The 23773-nt window shown below is 37.8% G+C and overlaps 2 protein-coding genes across 2 annotated transcripts in view; one reads left to right on the top strand and one right to left on the bottom strand.

The window, feature by feature from the left end:
* Positions 1-246: 246 nt before the first annotated feature.
* SUMO1 (small ubiquitin like modifier 1) lies at positions 247-23724 on the top strand. The gene is made up of 5 exons (XM_045559713.1): positions 247-403; positions 13775-13849; positions 15098-15175; positions 19655-19726; positions 22888-23724. The coding sequence occupies exons 1-5, from the start codon at positions 392-394 to the stop codon at positions 22954-22956; spliced, it is 306 nt and encodes a 101-aa protein (XP_045415669.1). The 5' UTR covers positions 247-391; the 3' UTR covers positions 22957-23724.
* Positions 8104-23773, bottom strand: part of KIAA2012 (KIAA2012 ortholog) — a 118026-nt gene continuing 102356 nt past the window's right edge. The window contains exon 23 of the mRNA XM_045559715.1: positions 8104-8435. The gene's annotated coding sequence lies outside the window, so the exon portion shown is untranslated. The remainder of the gene's footprint in view (positions 8436-23773) is intronic.

A 23773-nucleotide genomic window follows, 5' to 3' on the forward strand; every position in this document is an offset into this window, starting at 1 on the left:
GAGTCTAGGCTGTCAGTATGGCTCCAAACCTTGAGACAGGCGGCCCGGACCTTTCTCTCTGGGGCATGGGCTCAGGACTGAAGCTCTGGGCCTGGTCTTTGGTGGAGCGGACGAGACCTGTACCCTAGCGCGACCACACCAGGGGGTCAAGCAGGCTCTAGAGCCCTTCCGCTTCTGGGCCGCTCCCTCACGTGCTTTCCCGCCTCGTCTCTCTTTACTGCTCCATCCCTCCTCCCTGCGCGTAGCGGAAGTGACGTAAGGCGTAGCGGAAGTCCCTGCAGCCGTGGTGTTGTGCTGTGGGGAAGAGAGACGGATTTGTAAACCCGGAGCGAGGTTCTGCCTACCCGAGGCCGCTGCTGTGCGGAGACCCCCGGGCGAAGCCACCGTCGCCATGTCTGACCAGGTAGCGGGCTGGGAGCCGTCTGACGGCGGCGGCCGGGGGTTTGCCCCGCAGATCTGCCAGCCGCTCGGCTGGGGCCGGGGATGGAGGCGCGGGGGAGGGGAGCGCGGAATGGGGGAGGGGGCGGCCGCTGGGGACTGGGCAGGCGAGGGAGGGAAGCGGACTGGGGTCGGAGACGCCCGGGCCTGGCGCGGGGCTCCGGGAGCCGCCTCACCCCTCTGCGGTCTTGCTCATCACCCCCTGTGCCCCAGTGCCTCTGGCCGCGGCCTCCCTCATATCGTCCCCCCTTCTGTCTCCCGGGTCGACCAGGTGCGGAGCCCCGTTTCCACCTCCCTGAAAGAGTCCCTGGAGAACCCGTCCGTCTTTCTCCAGAGGACTGATGGCAGAAGCAGGGCCTTAGGCCCCAGTTATGTAACGGGAGAGAATGCCTGACTGGGAGGCTCCGTCGCCCTGAAAAGCGGCTGGACTCCACTTTTTGCTTCTTCGTAGGGGAGGGCGGGGGTGCGATGAGAGAGACATTGTCCAGTGTTGGAAATATAGAAAGTACTGCGTTCGGTTCAGATTGCAGCTAGGGTAGGGCTGCCGCCGCTCTCAGTGTCTTTTTTCCGTATGGGGGTGCAGAGCTGTGGCCTCTTTTCTGTACTTTCCCATTTCTTACTCGGGATTGGTTTATCAACTCTCCAGTTGTAAGAGAGCACTCAGAATAAGCAAGAAACAAAGTAGAACAAAACTGCTAGAGCAACAAAAATCATTTCATTTGGGCATTAACCTGAAGATGACTGATACTTTTGAGGAGACTGATAGGAAAATTTATATGTAGAGCAGTGGCAGAACATTTGCAGAAAGCTGCCGGTTATGGCAGAGTGCTTCATCGCAGTGTATCAGGAATTTACTTGGGATTTGCATTCAATCAGGAGTGATCGATTTTCCTAAGTTTTTCTTCCTCATTCTGTTATAGGTAACCACGTTTCTAGCTAGTTTTTAATTCATAAAGTTTTTGTCTGGTCTTCCTTTTGTTTGTTCAGATGACTTTTACTTTTTAAAATATTTTTGGCCCTTCTGTTTAGTGGTAGTTATTCAGAAAACTATTTTTCATTCAACTTCACGATGTACTTGAAGTTTTAAATTTAACACACTTATTCCCTTGGCTTTTAACCTAGTTTTGTACCAGTTGGTGAGAGCAAGTGAGGTTTTCATAGATTTGTGCTATTGTACAAAATGTACACTTATATTTTTAAAGTTTAACCATAATCTACATTAGTTTTAGATGGATCTACTTATTAATAATCTAGATTAATTCCAAAATTGGTATGGGAATGGCATTATAACTAGATCGTTGTTTAGGTGGTTACTAGGGAGGAAAGGATAGATATAAATACTTTCATCAGCCTTTTGTTTTGATGCTCAGAAATGTCTAGGAAGCAATTTGAAATTTACTATATAGTATGATGAAAGAGCAATATACAGAGAGAATTATAAAATAAATTGTAGAATTTATTGCTCCAGTTTGAAGTTAGGTCATTTAAGAGATACATAAAAGAATAAAGGTCTAGGACACAAACAGATTTTTTTCAGGGGGTCCATAAGGGCAAACTATTTTCATGTTCATACTAGGAGATTATCTTTTCTCTCTCAATTCTTTCATGAGTGTTTAGTGGAGTTTTCTAGAAACTAATATGACCTGTGATATCACAACAAATTGAAATGTGTAAGCAGATGTGAAAATCCAGCTGTTTTTATTATGCCAGACATTAAAGAGATTTGCAAAAAATGTAAAACAGTGCCACTTTTCTCATTACTTTTGTTTTGAAAAATATTTTAATAAAAATATGTATTGGCATATAATGGGTTTATTGGTACTTTAAAATGAATTAATAAATATTTAAAACATTTCTCAGTTTCAATGTTTAATACTGTAAACATCAATATATATAACCAACCTAACAAAAGCTTTATGAAGTTATAAATAATTTTTAAAAGTGTAAGAGTCCTGAGACTAAAAAGTTTGAGAACTGTTGCTCAAGGCTAATTGACCAACATCATTATTATTAATAATAATTAGGACCCAGTACAAGTTCAGTGTTGGGTGCTAAAGATTTAAACAGATAGGAAGCTGAATGCTTAGCCTTAAGAGGTTTGTGAGAGTACGGAATCCCACATTGCTACTGTATAATATCAGCATGAGACTGAACCACTGTCCCCAAAAGACAACCTTAATTTTAACCAAGTTCTTTTAGAATGATGTAATTTCTGAAATACCTCTCAGAAGGTTATTGTCTGAGATAATAAAATTGAGAAATAACTTCAGGTTAAAACAGGTGAACATGGCCAGTGCAGTGGCTCACACCTGTAATCCTAGTACTTTGGGAAGCCAAGGCCCGAGGATCGCTTGAGCCCAGGAATTCAAGACGAGCCTGAGCAACATAGTGAGAGTCACTCTCGACAAAAAAGAAAAGAAAAATTAGTTGGTGTGGTGGTGCATGCCTGTGATCTCAGCTGCTCTGGAGGCTGAAGCAGAAGGATCACTTGAGCCCAGGAATTTGACGTTGCAGTTAGCTATGACACCGTTGCACTCTAGCCCTGGCAACTGAGCGAGACCTTGTCTCCAAAAGAAAAAGGCAGACATTAAATTCACATTAAGACTTCAATTGCTGAGTTCTCCATTGATTAATGAAAAATGATTATTTTTGGAATTTGAGTGAAACGCTTTTTTATAATTTTAAGAACTCTAGGATTATTTAGTGGATTGTGGACTGTTATTAAATAATTGTCTAAAACAGGTTTCTAACCTAAGCTAAGGGCTCAGAATCCACTGAAATTGTTTTGCGTGTTTTATATTCGTGTGTGTGTGTGTGTATATATATGTATGTAAAATTATTATTTTTTTAGAGAGTAAGGACCCATAGCTCTCATTAATGGTACATAACCCCTCACAAAGGTTAAGGAGCATCCTTTAACCAATAATAGAAATCTGATTGGGTATTCTGCTTTAGCCTAATCTCACCTTGCAGCAAAACAAAGCACTCATATAGAACCAGAAGCTTAATATCAAAGGGTAAAGGTAATTTGTACAAATATTTTCCCTTCTTTCTTATATTTGGGTTTATAGTGTTTCCTTTCTATACTCAAGTCATCAAAGGCAGCTTGGACCTCAGCTCTTCAGTTCAGGTCTGTTAATTGTAACAATTGAATGACTGATTTGCTCTACCCTAACTGAAATCTGTCATAACAAGATTTAGAAAAAGAGAGATTGATTGAGTGATTTCATTTTATCTTTAGTCAAGGATTTGGAAGCATTGTGTAATTCTGATTATCTGTTCCTGCCTAATAAACTCCCTCAAAATTTGGTAGCTTAAAACAACAGCCTTTTATTTGCTCATAAATCTGCAATTTTGGTAGGGCTCTGTGGGTTGGACTCATCTCTGCTCCTTGGTATGTGGGCCCTAAACTGAGAAGACTCAAATGGCTGGGATCTGGAACAACTGGAGGTAGGGTGGGATGGGGCTGGGCTCTTCATGTAGTCTCAGTGCCTCTCTTGAGTGGTCTCGTCATGTGTTCTCAGCTTGGAGACCCCAGGGTATTCAGACTTATGGCTCAAGGCTCACAGAGAGAGAATAAGTGTTCAATGAGAACCTGCCTGGAAATAGGAAGACTCCTAGGACTTAGCCTTGGGAGTCACTTCTGTATTCTCTTGGTCAACCAAAGCATTAAGGCCAGCCCAGATTCAAAAGAGAGCATTTATTTAGACTTCATTTCTCAATGGGAGGAGTAACAAAAGAATTTTCAGTTATCTTTAATCTACGTTAATTGTTTTTTTCTGCCATAATAGCATTATTCCCTGCAGTGTTCTTTATAGCTCTCTGTTGTTGATGTTTATTGATTTTAGTAACTGTTGGCTTGAGGTAGCAGGAGAATATGATGAACTGGTTGTGTATTAAAATTTATAATTATGTATACTACTATTTATATCATAGACAAGGGATATTAAACTGTAGCTATTAATTGAGCCTGTAGTTAGTGATATGTACCTTAAGCATTCCATGCCCTAAGAGAGGATATGTGTTGTCTTCTCTGTGATAGACATGAGGTGCTACTAGTTGCAAACATACAGATTATAATAAAACGCTTCAAAGAAAGCATTACCTAAACAATATTTAATAGTATTTTGAAAACCAATATGAATGTTATGGTTAGAGTACTCATTAAAGTTGAGTAGTTCAGATTTTAAAACTATAAAGCAGTTTTCAAATACATTATGACACACTTTTGCCCCATGGCTGTTAGGTATCTCTGTTATAACTGTTATATGTAGTGTTACAATTGTTTACATTATGTGTCTTTATCCATTAGACTATTGCTTTTTTTAATTTTTTTTTTGAGACAGAGTCTCACTTTGTTGCCTGGGCTAGAGTGAGTGCAGTGGCGTCAGCCTAGCTCACAGCAACCTCAAACTCCTGGGCTTAAGTGATCCTACTGCCTCAGCCTCCCGAGTAACTGGGACTACAGGCATGTGCCACCATGCCTGGCTAGTTTTTTCTATATATACTTTTAGTTGTCCAGATAATTTATTTCTATTTTTAGTAGAGACGGGGTCTCGCTCAGGCTGGTCTCGAACTCCTGACCTCGAGCGATCCACCCGCCTCGGCCTCCCAGAGGGTAGGATTACAGGTGTGAGCCACCGCGCCCGGCCAGACTATTGCTTTTGAGAGTCAAGAATCAGGCTCTATTCATCCTTTTTTCCTATAATGCCCAGCACAGTGACTGGATACTTAGTACAAGTATTTTTTGAAGGAATGAGTGGTCCCATTCATCCATTCAACAGATATTTATTGAATGTCAGTATGTTCTCAGCACCATTCTAGGCCTTAGAATTGGAACGTTGCCTCAAAAACATGAAGCAGCAGGTATCTTCCTCCTCCTCTTGAGGTTTTGTTATTGAGGATGGGTTGGTTGCCGTGGAATAGTCTTTCTCTTATGATGTTTTTGCATAACTTTTCTTGATCTTTACTTCTATTAGCAATAGACCTGGTAATTTTATCTCCAAGATTGAATCATTTACTTCTTTTGGGACATTGGGATTGTTATAGATAATTTTTTATTAGGACATCTTTAGCCTTCCATTTTGGAATTTTCTGAAATTATTCTATTTCTTTAAAAAGTCATGGGGGGAAGTTCATACAGATACTATTATTGAGCACTTTAATTTTACAGTTTAAAATCTGGATACTTCCTGCAACATAACTATGTTTTATTTAAAGATATGTTGTATTTGTTATATTTTTGGCTATTCTTTTTGCATTCAGTTGCCTTTTCTGAGCTAAAGAGGATCTGAAGGAAAAGACCTGAAGGAAGGAAGGGTGGAGTCCTGTTTGCTGGTCTCACTATTCTCAATGTCTAGGGCCAGTTATTTTTAAAGGTTTTACTGAAGATTAATATACCTACCAAAAAGTGCACATGAGTATAAAGCTTGCTGAATTTTCACAAACACAGCCATGCAACCAGCACCCAGATCAAGGGCCACTGTCCTGACTTTTAACACATAGATTAGTTTTGTCTATTTTTATACAGTATAACATTTTATAAGTGTAATCATACAATATGTACTTTTCTGGCTGGGTTCTTTTGCTCAGCACTGTTTAGAGATTTGTCCATTATTGTGTACAGGTATATTATTAAATCTCATTGCTGTCTGTATTGCGTTCCATTTTGTGACTGTACCGTGATTTACTTAACCATTCTGCTTTTTTTTTTTTTTTTGAGATAGGATCTTGTTCAATAGCCAGGGCTAGAGTGCAGTGGCATCATTGTAGCTCACTGTAACCTCAAACTCTTGGGCTCAAGTGATCCTTCTGCCTCAGCCTCCTGAGTAGCTGGGACTAGAGGCATGTGCCACCATGCCCTGCTAATTTTTCTATTTTTTTGTAGAAATGGGGTTTTGTTTAGGTTGGTCTCACACTCCTGAGCTCAAGCGATCCTCCCACCTTGGCCTTCCAAAGTGCTAGGATTATAGGCGTGCATCACCGCACTTGGCCCCATTCTGTTTTTGATGTACATTGAGGTCGTTTTCTAGGGCCCGTTTTTAACATGTGCCAAACTAATACCTATTTATAGCACTTTCTGTGTCAGTGAGGATTGCTTTTTGGACTGAATAACAGAAAATCTGATGTTGTAGGTTAAAGCAGCATGCTGTTAATTTTTCTCATGAAACAAGTATTAAATAGTAGCTCAGGGCTGGTAAGGCAGCAAGCTCCACAGTGCCTTCATATTCCTTTCTTCTTCTGCATCCTTAATGGCAATCTTTTACTCTCAGCCTTGTCTCCTTGTGGGCACAAAAAGGCTACTTCGTGTTCCAGGCAGGAGAAAAGGGAGAAGCAAAGGGAATAGTATGTCACCTTATATCTCATTGGCCAGCATTGTGTCATATGGCCATAAAAGAAGCTGGGAAATAGTTTTTTAGCTGAGCAAACTAAGGCTTCCCTTTGTATGGAAGAGGGGAAAATAGATATTGGATAAGTAATTAACTATGTCTGCCATTCCTCCAAATCTGTTTGCTGATAATTTTGGATGTAGTCAAGCCAGTTTGTTCCAGGCTTAGCATAGGTCCATAGTCTAGGCTCAAAAAGTAGGGTTTACACAACCAGTAAAATGTTCAATTATAATTTTTAGTTCCTGAAAAGCAGTCTGTGCATATATAATGTTTAACCACCGTTTAGGGCTGAATATAAGTATTCAGAAGGCCCAGTATGTTGACAGCTTTGACTTAAACCTTCAAGTTATGGAGTTAAATCTGGTCAATTCTATTCCAGATCTCTAGTACTATCTGGTTAGGTTTGAACATAGGCAGATGAAAATGTACATGTAGTTTTGTGTTTTTAGAATTGTGGGCCAGGTGCAGGGGCTCATACCTGTAAGCCTAGTACTCTGGGAGGCTGTGGCAGTAGGATTGGTTGAGGCCAGGAATTTGAGACCAGCCCGAGCTAGAGCAAGACCGACCCTATCTCTACAAAAAAAAAAATAGAAAAAATTAGCTGGGTGTGATGGTACGCACCTAAAGTCCCAGCTGCTCAGGAGGCTGATGCAGGAGGATTGCTTGAGCCCAGGAGCTCGAGTCTGCAGTGAGCTAGGATGAGGCCACTGCACTTTAGCCCAGGCAACAGAGTGAGAGTCTGTCTCAAAAAAAAAAAGAATTGTGATAAATCTGTTTCAGTGTGAGGGAAATGACTTTATTGTAATTCTGGGTTTTTACCTTTTAATAAGGGTATATCTTAGAATTACCCTATTTAACCCATGTTGAGCTTTCTTTATTAGGAAATAAAAATGAAATAAATTGATATATACAGAATTTTTTAAAACTTTGAATGTATTTTAATGACTTTATTATAGAAAATTTAAATGTACTGTATATATAATGAACCCCACTTAACTTATCTCTTGGCTTTTATCTATAGCACCCCACTCCATTCCCTGATGTTATTTTGAAGCCAAATCCCAGACATTGTATCATTTCATCTATAAATACTTTAGTATGTATCTTTAAAAGAGAAGGACTTTTTATTTTAACATGCTGATGCTGTTATCACATCTTAAAAAAGAACAGATTTTTAAATATCATCAGATAAGAGTAAGTGAATTTTTTTTTGTTTTTGGGTTTCCCCAGAATCATTCCTTTTTCAGTAAGAATGAACAATCTTTGTACAGCTTGAACAAGTAATACATTGGGGGTAGTTAAGTGTGATACTCTGTCCATGTGACTGAATTGTCAACATACTGATTGCCAGAGTGCTTCTTAGCAAAGGTCTTGTTCTTTTGACTTTGCAATGGCACAATAAAACCCTTCTCATGAATTTTATACATTTGAAAATGAGGATTGTTATATTTCCAATATCTTTTCCAGTATAATTCCTTTTCTAGGTCCAGCCATCTATTTCCAAGTTGTCCAATCTGTAACTTGGAAAATGGAGTTGATAGTGCATGGTGCCTGGTAAAGTCCTTTACCACTCCATTTATCGGCATTCAGTCTCTGGATGATCCAGACCTGAAAGTGTAGAGGTTTTCAGTTCTCTATTTGATCTTGTACGTAAACTTACTTTTCTTTCTATCAGTAGTTTCTTCTGCTCCAGGGCTGTGTACCCTTTCCAGCTAGATCGACCAGCCTTCTCTGGGATTCACTTTTCTTGGATGACCTAGTGTCCCAGACCCAGAGGTGAATGCTTTCACTGTTTTGTAACCAGTGTGCCATACCATTTTCTATTGGCTGCTTTTTTTTTTTTTTTTTTTACAGGGGAGAGAAGGAAAGATAGCATACAAAAGACAGTGAGATCACTGGAGACAAACTTTGGCCTTTTTTGTCCAGGATCATCTTGTTTTCCAGGCTAGTTTGTCAAAGAAAAAAAAGAGCACATGAAAAACATGATGACTGCATTAAGCAAGCATGAGGCTATTAAGCAAGTGGTACAGACGATCATTACTATAGGGGTTCAGACTCGGGAAGAGATCACCAAAATGGAGTGTCTACGGAAAGTGGAAGCTTATTTTTGGAAATTTCAAATCCAGGTGTTCACATATTCTTATGAAATTGAAGTAAATTATCTCTTATTCTCAGCTGTCAATATAAAAACTGGAAAAGATCTTTGAAATAGTTCATACAGAAGTATGAAGCATGAATAAGATTTTGTGGTATGATACAGAAAATAGTGCTGTCAACTTATTAATTCAACAAGCATTAATTTATTTAACAAACATATTGATTCTCCTCAAAGTGTCAGGCTCTGTGCTTAACCAGAAATATAAAGGACAGTAGCGTAAGCCAGGTCAATAAGGAACTCAAATCTGGTAGGAGAGACAGATATGCAAACAAGTGGTTATAATGGATAAGTTAGCAGTATGGGAACATTGAAGAGAGTGATCAGGGAAATCTTATTGTAGGAATTAATGTCTGAGTGGTCTTGAAAGGGGAGTCGGGTGGGAAAGGGCATTCCAAGCAGAGGGGATCAGCACGTGCGGAGATAGTTGAGGTAAGGGTAGAGGGTGCCATGTTCAAGGAATTGTATAATAGATAGTTCATTATGGCTGGAGGATAGGATATTTGCTAATAGAGGCAGGAGAATAAGGTTGAATTTATAGGCAGGGACCAGCAAATGAAGGACCACTATATGTCAGCTGAGTTTGAATTTAACCCTGAAGATTATGAGCAGATCAGATTGCATTTTAAAAGAGAGATGGCTCTGGTAACAGTTTGGAGATGTGAAGGGAGCAAGACTGGGGGTGTCACTTACACTATTGCAGTAATGTTAGTGGGCAACCATGAGTGCCTGATCTAAGGCGGTGGAATGGAAAAAATGTGATGGGCTTGAGAGCCAGTAAGAAACAGAATTGTCAGAATGATGAATGATTAAGTATGAAGTTTAAGAGAGGAAGAAGAGCCAAAGATGACCCCCAAGTTTCTGTTGTTGGCAGCTGAGTGTATGGTAACCATTTATTGTTATTGGGAATCCAGGAGGAATTGTAATTTGTTTTGATTTTGGTTTTTAGAAAGGAGTTAACACTTACAGAGAAGGTAGAGATAAGGCATTTGGTTTTGGACACTTTGACATTGAGGTACCGAAGGGTCATCCAAATGGAGATATTCACACACTTGGATAAATGTGAAACTCAGTATAGTTGTCAGGTTGGAGGGTATGATTGAGTCATTAGTATCTGAGAAGTAGTTGGAATCATGTCACCCAGGGAAACAAAAAAGTAGAGGATTGAAGACATGGAATTCAAAGGAAGACCAGCATTTAAGGAAATGGCAGAGGTGAAGAGAGAATGAAATCTTGGAAGCCAAAGGTAGAGAGTTTTCAAGGTATAATAGAACTCATCAGTGTCTGTTGTTTTAGAGAGTTAAAGATGAGATTGAAAGTGTCCATTGGTTTTAGCAATAAGGAGTCCAACTGGTAACCATTGGTGAGGGCAATGTCAAGGTGGAATGGTGGGGTATAAACCAGATTACAGTAGGTTGAGAATGAAAGTGAGGATAGCAAGTGCTGGGTACTCTTGTAAGAACTTTGACTTCAAAGAAAAGGTGAGGACAGCTACTAGAGAAGTAAGGTCAAGGGGGGAGGGCATTTTTAAGTTGAAAATAAATGCCATAAAAGATACGAGTAAACAGAAGCATTAAAGGAAGTTGTTAATCTCATTTGGAAGGTTGGGAGAGTGCTGTGGTTCCTAGAAGAGTGTTTTATTAATACAATACTGGACTTCAGTTGATCTGTGAGATAGATATCGTTGAGATGACTTCAAGAGAGGTGGAGACAGGATATATATTAATATATATTCCAGATAATGATGGACATATTTGAGGAACAGCAAATAGTCCAGTTTAACAGCATCCTTGAGTTTGTAAATTGGTGAGAGAAAAATGAGAACTGAGCTTGGTCATGGAAGAACTGAATGCCATGCTGTAGAGTTTGGTTCTAGGCCTTAAATGGTAAGCTATTAATATATATATATATATATTTTTGAGACAGAGTCTTGCTTTGTTGCCCAGGCTAGAATGAGTGCCGTGGCATCAGCCTAGCTCACAGCAACCTCAGACTCCTCGGCTTAAGCGATCCTTCTGCCTCAGCCTCCCAAGTAGCTGGGACTACAGGCATGCGCCACCATGCCCGGCTAATTTTTTCTATATAGATTTTTAGTTGGCCATATAATTTTTTTCTATTTTTAGTAGAGACGGGGTCTCGCTGTTGCTCAGGCTGGTCTCGAACTCCTGACCTCGAGCGATCCTCCCGCCTAGGCCTCCCAGAGGGCTAGGATTACAGGCGTGAGCCACCACGCCCGGCCAGCTATTAATATTTATGCTTTTTGATCTGAGTAGTTACAGGATCAGAGAAGCTGGGCTTCTCTGTAGAAGAAGAGTTCCGGAGCGCTGTGGATGATGGATAGGAGGATGGGGAAGAATTCTTTTGTCCTGAGTGGCCTCTGTAGCTACCCTATCTAGAAAACACAGGAACAAAATTACTCCTGTTGTGCTGATATATTGCTGGGGGCAGGGGTGGGGGTGGTGGGCTGTCCTTTGTGCTAACTTAGATAGAGCTTCTTAACACCCCCTCTCCTTTCAGTTACAGAGGACTCAGGGATTGGTTGCTTTTTATCTTACTTCACTGCATGGAATAAGCTGTCATTGCCTTCTAGATACTTAAAGAAGAAGCAGCTGTTTATTATAAATATAAATTCATAGAAATGTGGTGAGACTGTATTTGAAGACAGTCTTCTAGTTTTCAGGTGAAATACTGTCTTACTAAAGAAGATTAATTTTGCCTGCTGCCATAATATGCAGTAGTCAGCAAATGTTGAAAGCACTGCAGAATGAAAAACAGGCAAGGATTCATTCTAATGAAGTCAATTCTGTTATCTAAGCATTTCCCTAGACCCTAGCCTGTATCTTTTTTTTTTTTTTGAGACAGAGTCTAACTCTGCTCGGGCTAGAGTGCCATGGCGTCAGCCTAGCTCACAGCAACCTCAAACTCCTGGGCTTAAGCAATCCTTCTGCCTCAGCCTCCCGAGTAGCTGGGACTACAGGCATGTGCCACCATGCCCAGCTAATTTTTTCTATATATACTTTTAGTTGTCCAGATAATTTCTTTCTATTTTTAGTAGAGACAGGGGTCTCGTTCTTGCTCAGGCTGGTCTCGAACTCCTGAGCTCAAATGATCCGCCTGCCTCGGCCTCCCAGAGTGCTAGGATTACAGGCGTGAGCCACCGCGCCCGGCCCCCTAGCCTGTATCTTAAAGTCAAAGTTACTTCTAGTTTAATATGTTTTGTTAATTTTTTTTTTTTTTGAGGCAGAATTCCACTCTGTCACCCTGGCTAGAGTGTCGTGGCGTTAGCCTAGCTCACAGCAAGTTCAAACTCCTGGGGTCAAGCAATCCTTCTGCCTCAGCCTCCCAAGTAGCTGGGACTATAGCTACCATGCCCAGCTAATTTTTTCTATGTATTTTTAGTTGTCCAGCTAATTTCTTTCTATTTTTCAGTAGAGATGGGGTCTCGAACTCCAGAGCTCAAACAATCCGCCCGCCTCGGTCTCCCAGAGTGCTAGGATTACAGGCGTGAGCCACCGTGCCTGGCCTGTTCTGTTAATTTTTGAACTTAGAAAATGTAACAGTTCTAAGTTTCTAGCATGAGATATACAGGTAATGGCTTTGTTATTTTACTTATTGTATTATAAAATACAATATGGTTAGTTATAGTCTTTTCAAGTATGGATTAAGTGTTTGAAATTATTATGAGCAAAAAATAATAAAACTATATATTTAAGTAAGTGGATAAATTGGTGGCCAAACTAACGTGTAGCACATGGGAGGAAAAGCTATTTTTATCACACTATTGGTGAAATTTTCCAAGGTGTATCCCCTTTTCTAATAATGGTTTGCTTATTCTTGATATACTTCTTGGTGAAGTTGTTTCAACTAATTTATTCTATAATAATAACTTCATTTTCTTTTCAATATCTCTCTTTTCTTGTCTTCCTGTTTTTTTTTCCCCAAAGGTAAGGTCTTGCTATGTTGCCTTGAACTCCTGGGCTCAAACCATCCTCCTGCCTCTAGCCTCCCAAGTATTTTATCTTCCTATTTTTGTCTCCTCTTTCCTTTTCCTGCTTACCCTGTTTGTGGGTTTTTTCCTAATTCCAATCCAATTCGTTATTTTTTTTTTCCAGCCAAGTCTTATCTTCTGAACTTAGATTTAATGCTTCAGACAGTCTAAAATAATAGATAATATAAAACTGATTTAACTCCAGAGTACATTAGGCCAGTACTCTCCTATGTGATTTTTCTTCCTAAATAGCCCTTGCTTATGCAAATATGATTAATTTACATTTCTTAGTGCAGTTTTGTGGTTGGAATAAACGCCTTGTGATGGGCTGTGAGAAGATAATTTTGGATTCAGAATATTTGGCTAAGCATTCATAGAGAATGAACTCCTTCTGGCTGATAAGAATTGACTGCAGGGCAGTGGTTTCCAAGTTGTTTCTCTAGCCAAGCACCATCATCATCCCCTGGTAACTTGTTGGAGACAAATTCTTAGTCCCACTCTAGACCTCCTGAATAAAAAACTGGGGCTAGGGCCCAGCAGTTTGTTTAACAAGTCCTTCGGGTGATTGTCATGCATGGTAAAGTTTTAGACCGTTACAGTGGGATATTATAATAAAAAAGACTCTTTTATTGATTTCTAGTGTACTGGTGTTTGGGACAGTAATTGACTTAGGACCTTTTTTGCTTAATTGACTGGCAGAGAAAATAAATGCTCTTTGTATTCTCAGGTGCAGATTTTGTACCCTGCGTGAAGGTAGTGGATAGTCAGGAGGAACTTTTTTCTTGAAACTTACTTTTCTTTCAGGAGGCAAAACCTTCAACCGAGGACTTGGGGGATAAGAAGGAAGGAGAATACATTAAACTCAAAGTCATTGGACAGGTGAGTTTCATTGTTTTTCTCCTTTAACTCTCTTACAATGTGTGAATAATTTCTCACACACAGGAAAAATTATGATTTAAGTAAGGTAAATTATTTTAAAATGACATTTTTGTTTACTATATGCATCTGTTGGAAGTAGAAGAGGTTGATCCTATTTTCTTAATTACTCTGCTACGCAGTTTTATATCACCTTAATTTCTCCAAATAGAAACTTTTTCTTGGTGAGCATGCTTCAGGGGAAAATACAGTGAATACTACTAGTAATTGTTAAGCTAAGGCCAACCTTCAGTAAGGGCCTGTCAGCCCTTTTCCTGATCCTGTTTCCTTTCCTGGCCCCTTATTTCCCTGGACTCTAGTCTGTGTATTATTGATTCTTTCTGAGATGTTAATTAAGATTAGCTGAAAATTGTTGGAGGAATGAATCTTCATAGTTACATGGGTGTGTTTGTTTTAAGGATAAAAGACAATTGGTGGAATGGTGGACTCTGACCATCCAAGTGTGTGAGAGTACCATTTCCCCCAATTCTCCCAAACATGGGATATTAACAGTCTTTAAATTTTGCTCCAATATGATAGGTAAAACATTTTTGTTTATTTTGCATTTACCTGATTATCAAGGTATAATTTTTTGTCTGCTATATTTATATTCCTCTATTAATTGCATGTTCATATGCTTTTCCCATTTTTCTGTGATTATCTCATTTAAATTTTTTTTATTAAGATATAATTCACATTCTATAAAATTTACCATTTTAAAGTGTATAATTTAGTGGCTTTAGTTTCACAAAGCTGTGCAGTCATCACCACTATCTAATTCTAGGACATTTTCATCACACCAAAAAGATATCCAGAACCCATAACCACTCTTCTACTTTCTATCTCTATGGATTTATCTATTCTGAACATGTCATATAAATGGAATCATCTTTTATTTTGACAACACAGTGGCCATGCAGTAATGAAGGAATGCATTCTTTGACATACATACTTATACTGATCATTTTAACATGTAAGACAGATTTTCTTTGTTTATTACATTTCTTTTGCAATGAGTATAAAGCATTTGAGGATGATTAGTGTGTTTTAATAAAACCTATCAGGAATGCTAAAAAGAATATTTTGGAGGAAAAATATAGGTGACAAGGTTTATATTTCTATTTCTACCATATATGTAATTAAATAATTTGGTTTAAGCAAAGCAAATAGTTTATACAAAGAGGGATAATTTTTTTTCTTTTATCTCCTTAGGATAGCAGTGAGATTCACTTCAAAGTGAAAATGACAACACATCTCAAGAAACTCAAAGAATCATACTGTCAAAGACAGGTTTGTATGTTGTGGTATTACATACAATGCTTTCTCATTAATTTTTCTTTTATGGAAGGTTGTCAAAAGAAAAATCCTGTCTTACTACTTTCACCATTAGCAACTCAAGAAACATTCTCATTTCATCACTTATACCCTGTTTAATTGCCTTGTTTGTCTTGTGGCCCCTTTCAAAGTTTGTATTGATAAGATGTGGAACTAGTTCGAAAAGTAACTCAGAGTTGAAAAGACAGCTCAAATGAATTTTTCTATCTCGATGGCTTACCAGTGTATATAGCAACAAAGGCAAGTAATTTTTGGTGATCACTGAAATTTCCCTGTATTTCTAACCATGGGTGTTTAGCCATGTATTAAATTTAAGTACTAATGTTAGTATATTATTTTTATACATAGTACTACACATTGCTGCTATTTGCATTTCATATTTTCAACATCAAAAAATTTTCTTTTAAAAAAAATTCATATATAAGTCCGGTTAATTTATAAATACCAAATCCTCACAGATTCTGGCCTTCATAAACTAGATTATTAGATCAATAGCTAATTCCATTAACCCACGTGGTTCAAATTTGGGTTCTATCACTGTCTGGCTGTATGACCTTGGGCAAGTTATTTAACCTCTATGTGCCCTGTTTCTCCATTAGTAAAATGAGAATTTTATAGGGCCACCTCATGAAGATGAAATGAGATAGCCTACATAAAGTTCTTAATGTGGTACCTAAAAACGCTGAATAAATGTTACCTGTTATTATCATTATTAATAAAATAGAATTTTTTTTTTTTTTTGAGATAGAGTCTTACTCTGTCACCCTGGTTAGAATGCATTGGCATCATTATAGGTCACTACAACCTCAAACTCCTAGGCTCAAGCAATCCTCCTGCTCAGCCTCCCAGGTAGCTGGGACTACAGGTGTGTGCCACCATGCCCGGCAAAGTTTTCTATTTTTTGTAGAGATGGGATCTTGCTCTCTTGCTCAGGCTGCTCTTGAACTCCTGAGCTCAAACGATCCTCCCGTCTTGGCCTCCCAGAGTGCTAGATTTACAGGTGGGAGCCACTGAGCCCTGCCAATAAAATAGATTTTTAAAATAAATGTAATTGGAATTAATATATATAGGAGACAACTAAGGTGTATTTTTACATGAAATTATGATTTAAATTAATAGGTAAGAAATATGTTTAATCAGTCTATTAAAATTGAATTGTATTACATTATATTAACTCAAGTATTGTAGATTCTATTTTTTGAAGGTTTGCTTTTAACAGTTATGTTTGTAACTAACATAATAACTTGTCAGAAGAAAAAGAGAAATTAGTAATATGTTAGGATAAGTAAAATAATAAACATTTTATGTGGATTTTTATTGTTAAACTCAGTAAAATCTCTTTTTTTTTTTTTCTTTTTTTTTTCTTTTTTTGAGACAGAGTCTCACTCTGTTGCTGGGGCTAGAGTGCCGTGGCGTCAGCCTAGCTCACAGCAAGCTCAAACTCCTGGGCTCAAGCAATCCTTCTGCCTCAGCCTCTTGAGTAGCTGGGACTATAGGCATGTGCTACCATGCCCGGCTATTTTTTTTTTCTCTTCTCTATATATTTTTAGCTGTTCAGATAACTTCTTTCTTTCTTTCTTTTTTTTTTTTTTTTTGAGACAGAGTCTCATTCTGTTGCCCTGGCTAGAGTGCCGTGGCGTCCTCCTAGCTCACAGCAACCTCAAACTCCTGGGCTCAAGCATTCCTACTGCCTCAGCCTCCCGAGTAGCTGGGACTACAGGCATGCACCACCATGCCCAGCTAATTGTTTCTATATATTTTTAGTTGGCCAGATAATTTCTTTCTAGTTTTAGTAGAGATAGGGGTCTCACTCTTGCTCAGGCTGGTCTCGAACTCCTGAGCTCAAACGATCCACCCGCCTCGGCCTCCCAAGTGCCAGGATTATAGGCGTGAGCCACTGAGCCAGGCCTGGATAATTTCTTTGTATTTTTAGTAGAGACGGGGTCTCGCTCTTGCTCAGGCTAGTCTCAAACTCCTGACCTTGAGCGATCCTCCTGCCTCGGCCTCCCAGAGTGCTAGGATTATAGGCGTGAGCTACCATGCCCAGCCAGTAAAATCTCATTAATTGGGGTTCAACTACTTCACATATGTAAGAATTTTGATGAATGCTAAAATTGAGATGAAATTCACCAGGGGAAAGGAACATTTACTGAATACTCATTATGTACACTGTGCTATAGTACTTAAGATATATTGTCATTTAATCCCCACAACAACTCTGAAGAAAAGTCATATAGTCTTTTCATCCTATTGACCAAGGAATTGATTATTGAGGAAAAATGGTACAGAATAAAGAGGTAAACAAAGCTAAAATGAAGGCCAGGTGCGGTGGCTTACACCTGTAATCCTAGCACTCTGGGAGGCCGCGGCAGGCGGATTGTTTGGGCTCAGGAGTTCGAGACCAGCCTGAGCAAGAGCGAGACCCCATCTCTACTAAAAATAGAAAGAAGTTAGCTGGATAACTAAAAATATATATAGAAAAAATTAGCCGGGCATGGTGGCACATGCCTGTAGTCCCAGCTACTCAAGAGGCTGAGGCAGGAGGATTGCTTAAGCCCAGGAATTGGAGGTTGCTGTGAGCTAGTTTGATGCCACAGCACTCTAGCCTGGGCAACAGAGTGAGACTCTGTCTGAAAAACAAACAAACAAACAAAAAAACAAAGCTAAAGTGAAAACTAAACTTTAACCTGTGATTGAAGGTGTTAGGTTTTTGGAAATAATTAAAATATGGCATCGATTTAGAATCATTTTAAGTTTCTTTTTTATGTTTCATAGTACACTTTGCAGTCTTTAGAAAAACTTTTTTAATACTTAGTTCACAGAGGCTTGATAATTTTTTTCCTGAGATTTAATGGTATACTAGGAACAGGAAACTTAATTTATCTGAACTATGCAATACTTGTAAAAGATTGAAAAGTATATAAACTAAATATTTATTGGATCATTTTACCATTTTTATTTTATTGATTGGTTTCTATAGAAACTTTTTTTGATCCCAGTACAAGATAATATCTTGTTTTAAAAAAAATCCTATAAACCAAAGAATATCCTGCCTTTTGTCAGTTATGTTTATTTTATTATTTAATACAATCTTGGAAAGAATTTAAATCAAATGAAGGGTAAGTTTGCATGTACTTACATAGTATAGTACATATTGAGAAATAGTTTCAATTTCTTTGGCTGCTTTTGGGACAGAGTTTAAATACCCACAGTGAAAGTGTTAATATGTTAGATATTGAGCAAAACTTCATAATACAGTAAGCCCTCAATGTCAATAGATTCTTGGAAACTGCAACTTTAAGCAAAACAGTGTACATCATTTTGTTGTAGCATTGGTAAGGAAAAAAATGGTTTCATTATACATTGTTTTGTTTAAAGTTGCAGTTTCTACGAACCTATTTATATTAAGTGAAGCCTTACTATACATTTTGGTTTAGTAAATGATTCTTGATTTGTACTTACTGAAGTTATTCCCCTTTAAATGAGTCATCACCTGCAACCCTCCCATCGCCTTTTTTTTAGAGACAAGATCTCACTGTGTCACCCAGGCAGGAGTGCAGGGGTACAATCACAGCTTACCATAACCTCAAACTCTTGGGCTCAAGCAGTCCTCCCACCTCAGCCACCACACCTGGCTAATTTTTAAATTTTTTGTAGAGATGGGAAAAAAAAACTATGTTGCCCAGGCTGGTTTCAAATTCCTAGTCTCAAGCAATGCCTCCCCGCTGTTCTTGCACCCTTGGCCTCCCAAAGTGCTGGGATTATGGGTGTGAGCCACTGTGCCCAACCCATCTGTTTCCTTTTAGCTGTCATTGTTGAATAGTGATTAGAGAAATATATACTAGTATGTTCTATAATATTTATAGTGCTATCTATCCCATCCCTGCTTATCTGGCTGGCTATTGTGCTTTACCAAATTTTATAATCTGTTAAAAACCAATTTGCTTGTATAGTTGGAAGCCAGTGACAGTGCTCATTCAATTTATGGTTTTACCTTTTATGCTAGCTCACAGATTTAGGGGGGAAATGAATCGAATAGCAGTCAAGAGTGCACAGGCTTAGAATTAGGTTTGGGCTTAAATTCTTGGCTAGCTGTTTAGATTCCCTAGCTGTAAAATGAAGGTAAGGTGATACCTACCTTCCAGTGTTGTGCTAAACATTTATGATTATGTGTGTAAAGTACTTGGTACAGTAAAGGCTTAGCAAATAGTTGGTACCCAATATATTATTATGATGTTTATGATAGAATTAGCTATCTAGTTTTATGTTCTAGGCCTTTAAAGCCTTTCATGCTTGCTTTTTGTGCATTCAAGTTCCTAGTTCCTGTTATATCTTGTAAGATTTGTATATGGGTGTTGGTGTGTGTGTGTGTGTGTGTGTGTATGTGTATACATATATATATGTATAATATATATATATTTTTTATCTTTTTAGGGAGTTCCAATGAATTCACTCAGGTTTCTCTTTGAAGGTCAGAGAATTGCTGATAATCATACTCCAAAAGAAGTGAGTATAATTTTTTCCTGCGCCAAGAAAAATTTTAAATTCTCCTTTGAACTATTTGTTCACTCATACTAAACTCTCTTTTTCTTGAATTTTCTCTGATTTAAGTGGCATATCATTTGTCAGAAAAAATAATGTTTTGGGTTGAACTTCCCATATATTACCTTTAAAAGTACCAATATAAAGGGAGGTAGAAACTGGGAATTGAGTACTGAAATTGTCATAAGGCACCTGCTTCATCTTTTTTGAAGATAGACAAATGTCCCTAAATTTGGCAGCTTTCTGGTACACTTTCATGGTGATAGCGACATTATTGGTTCGATTTTGATTTATGACCCATTTTGAGAATGTTAATACGGAAGCTTAGTGTATATTAATATAATAATATTTGGCTCTGTCATCTTGTTTTATACTTTAAAAAAAATGCTTCTGTGTCTTCATTTAATTGTTTTGTTGTATGGACTATTTTCTTTGCTTATATATCCCTCCACCCTGGTATCTCAAAGTAAGGTGTGTGTGTGTGTGTGTGTGTGTGTGTGGTGTGTATGTATGTGTGTGCGAGTGTGCGTATCTGTATACATAGATTCTCCCCTCTATATACAAAATGACATTTCTGATATTTTGATAGAACAAAAGCATGGTTATTTTTTATTTTAAAAACATTTCAAACTTACTGAGTTGTGAGAATAGTACAGTATTCTCCTGTATACCTATTTCCTAGATTCACCAATTAAGATTGTGCAGCAGTTGTTTCATCACTATATACACATATTATCATTTATTGCTAAACCATTTGAGATTAATTTGCAGATACTCATGACCTTAACCCTGAATATTTTAGTGTGTTATCTCCTAAGAGTCATAGTTCAATGATTAAATTTAGGAGATTTAACATTGATACAGTATTATTATTGAATATGCAATTAAAATAGATTTTGCCATTTGTCCTAATAAGATCCTTTATAGCCATTTTTTTGCCTGACCCATCCAGGATATGCATTCTAATGAGCTGTCATACCTCCTTAGCCTGCTTTAATCTGTAACAGTTCCTCAGTCTTTTTATCACACTGACAGCTTTTAAAGGGTACAGGCTGGTTTTTTTTTTTTTCTTTTTATAAAGTCCTTCAATTTGGGTTTGTCTGTTTCCTCTTGATTAGATTAAGTTTTGTCTTTTTGGTGGGGTAGCACGGATTGAAGCTATATATATATGAGTGTATCACATCTGGAGGTACATGATGTCTGTCTGTCCCATTATAGTTAATGTTAACTTTGGTCACTTAGTTAAGGTGGTAACGACCAGATTTATCCACTACAAGGTTATAATGTTCCCTTGTAACTAATAAGTTATCTTTGGGGGGATGCTTTGTAACTGTATGAATATCCTTTCCTTCTTTAGATATTGGCCAAGTGGGGGCCACTTTAAATGGCATCTGTGTTGTTTTTGACAATTCTCCATATTTTTAAAAGTTTTTATTTTGAAATCATTTTTATCTTACAGAAAGTCTGTAAGAATAGTACAGAAAATTCCCATATACTTTCCTCCAGTTAGATTCACCTATTTTTTAATATTTTGCTACCTTTATTTGATTATTCTCTATGTATATGTATGTATGTATATATATATTTTTTCCCTCTCCCCCATCCCCAAACCATTTGGGAATTGGGTTGTGTACATCATAACCATTTACTACTTAATATTTTGTGTGTATTTCTTAAGACAGTATTTTTTTTATATAACTGTAGTACTTTTAATCAATTTTAGGAAATTTAATACCGTTAGAATACTTTTATCTTAATCTACAACCTAATTTTGTCATTTGTCCCAATTATGTCGTTAATAACAGATTTTCTCCATCACAAGATCCAGTTCAGTATCACATATATTATTGTGCTCTCTCTTTATTTACTTTTAATTTGGAATAGTTCCTCAGCCTTTGTCTTTCATGACGTTGACATTTTTAAAGAATACAGACAATATAAAATGGAAAATATAAAATGGAAAAATATTCCAATATAAAATGGAAAATAATGTACCCTGAGTAGCTCTTTATTTTCATTTCTCAGCAGCAATCATCATTAATAAAATAGTGAAAAAAATTCCAGAATATTTCAGTGCATATAAAGCACATCAAAAAATAAAAAGATAATTGCTCATACTTAACATTCTGTAAAAGGCATTTTAAGAGACCTCTTTTTTTTTTCTGTAAGAATTAAAGAAGGGATGGACTGAAAAGTCTGGCTTATAAAACTAGAGCTATTGAATAAGAATAGATGTATAGATAAGTTTTCTGCTTTGAGAGTGGTCACTATCAAAGAAAATGATAGTTGTATGCTAGAAGGAATTGAAGAAGACAAATGAACCCTTGGGCAGTATTTTTCTGACTAAAACCACATATATTTTAAAGTGAAATCAAATTTTTTGAAAGAAATGAGATTCTATCAAGTAATTACATCTAAAAGTAAAATGCTTTCTATAAAATGTCATCAAACTATTATTTAAACTGTTAAATACATGTTTTGTTTTAACATACTTGTCAAAAGCATTTCAGTTTTATGTAGTGAATAAACTGGGAAGTGAAATTGACTCAGGAAAGCAAGATGAGTAACTGGATAGACATAGAATCAGGAAAAAAGACATACCTCTATGTTCTTTAAGTTGAAGGAGATAGGAGTCTTAATCTTAAAGGAGTGTAGCTGTGGATCTTGTATCTTTTTGCACTTTAAATTGGTGGCCACAATTGCAGCCAATTTTAAAATAGCATTTTTGGCCGGGCGCGGTGGCTCACGCCTGTAATCCTAGCCCTCTGGGAGGCCGAGGCGGGTGGATCGCTCGAGGTCAGGAGTTCGAGACCAGCCTGAGCAAGAGTGAGACCCTGTCTCTACCAAAAATAAAAGAAATGATTTGGACAGGTAAAAATCTATATAGAAAAAATTAGCCGGGCATGGTGGCGCATGCCTGTAGTCCCAGCTACTCGGGAGGCTGAGGCAGTAGGATCAGCTTAAGCCCAGGAGTTTGAGGTTGCTGTGAGCTAGGCTGACGCCACGGCACTCACTCTAGCCCGGGCAACAAAACGAGACTCTGTCTAAAAAAAAAAAAAAAAAAAAAAAAATAAAATAGCATTTTTATATTCTACTACTGACATTTTTTTTTTTTTCTGTTATAGCTGGGAATGGAGGAAGAAGATGTGATTGAAGTTTATCAGGAACAAACGGGGGGTCATTCAACAGTTTAGATACTCTTTTAATTTTTTTCTTTTCCTTCAATCCTTTTTTATTTTTAAAAATAGTTCTTTTGTAATGTGGTGTTCAAAACGGAGTTGAAAACTGGCACCCCATCTCTTTAAAACATCTGGTAATTTGAATTCTAGTGCTCATTATTCATTATCGTTTGTTTTCATTGTGCTGATTTTTGGTGATCAAGCCTCAGTCCCTTTCATATTGCCCACTCCTTTTTAAAAATTACATGTGTGCACAGAGAGGCCACTGTTTTCAGGACTGTGCATTTTCAGGCTTGTGATAAATAAGATCGACCAATGCAGGTGTTCATAATGACTTTCCAATTGGCCCTGAAGTTCTAGCATGTGATTGCTTCACTCCTGGACTGTGACTTTCAGTGGGAGATGGAAGTTTTTCAGAGAACTGAACTGTGGAAAAAGACCTTTCCTTAACATGAAGCTACTTGTCAAATTTGAGGGTCTGGACCAAAAGAAGAGGAATATCCAAGTTGGAGTCAAGATGACAGATAAGGTGAGAGTAATGACTAACTCCAAAGATGGCTTCACTGAAGAGAAGGCATTTTAAGATTTTTAAAAAATCTTGTCAGAAGATCCCAGAAAAGTTCTAATTTTCATTAGCAATTAATAAAATTATTCATGCAGAAGTGTATACAATAGAACACTGCTCTTTTTGATTTTATTTGTACTTTCTGGCCTGGGATATGGGTTTTAAATGGACATTGTCTGTACCAGCTTCATTAAAATAAACAATATTTGTAAAAATCATACTAATGCTCATTTTATTTTAATTGTATAGGAAGTAAAAAGAAAATGC

The sequence above is a fragment of the Lemur catta genome, chromosome 8 (genome assembly GCF_020740605.2).
Source record: "Lemur catta isolate mLemCat1 chromosome 8, mLemCat1.pri, whole genome shotgun sequence".
Lineage (NCBI taxonomy): Eukaryota > Metazoa > Chordata > Mammalia > Primates > Lemuridae > Lemur > Lemur catta.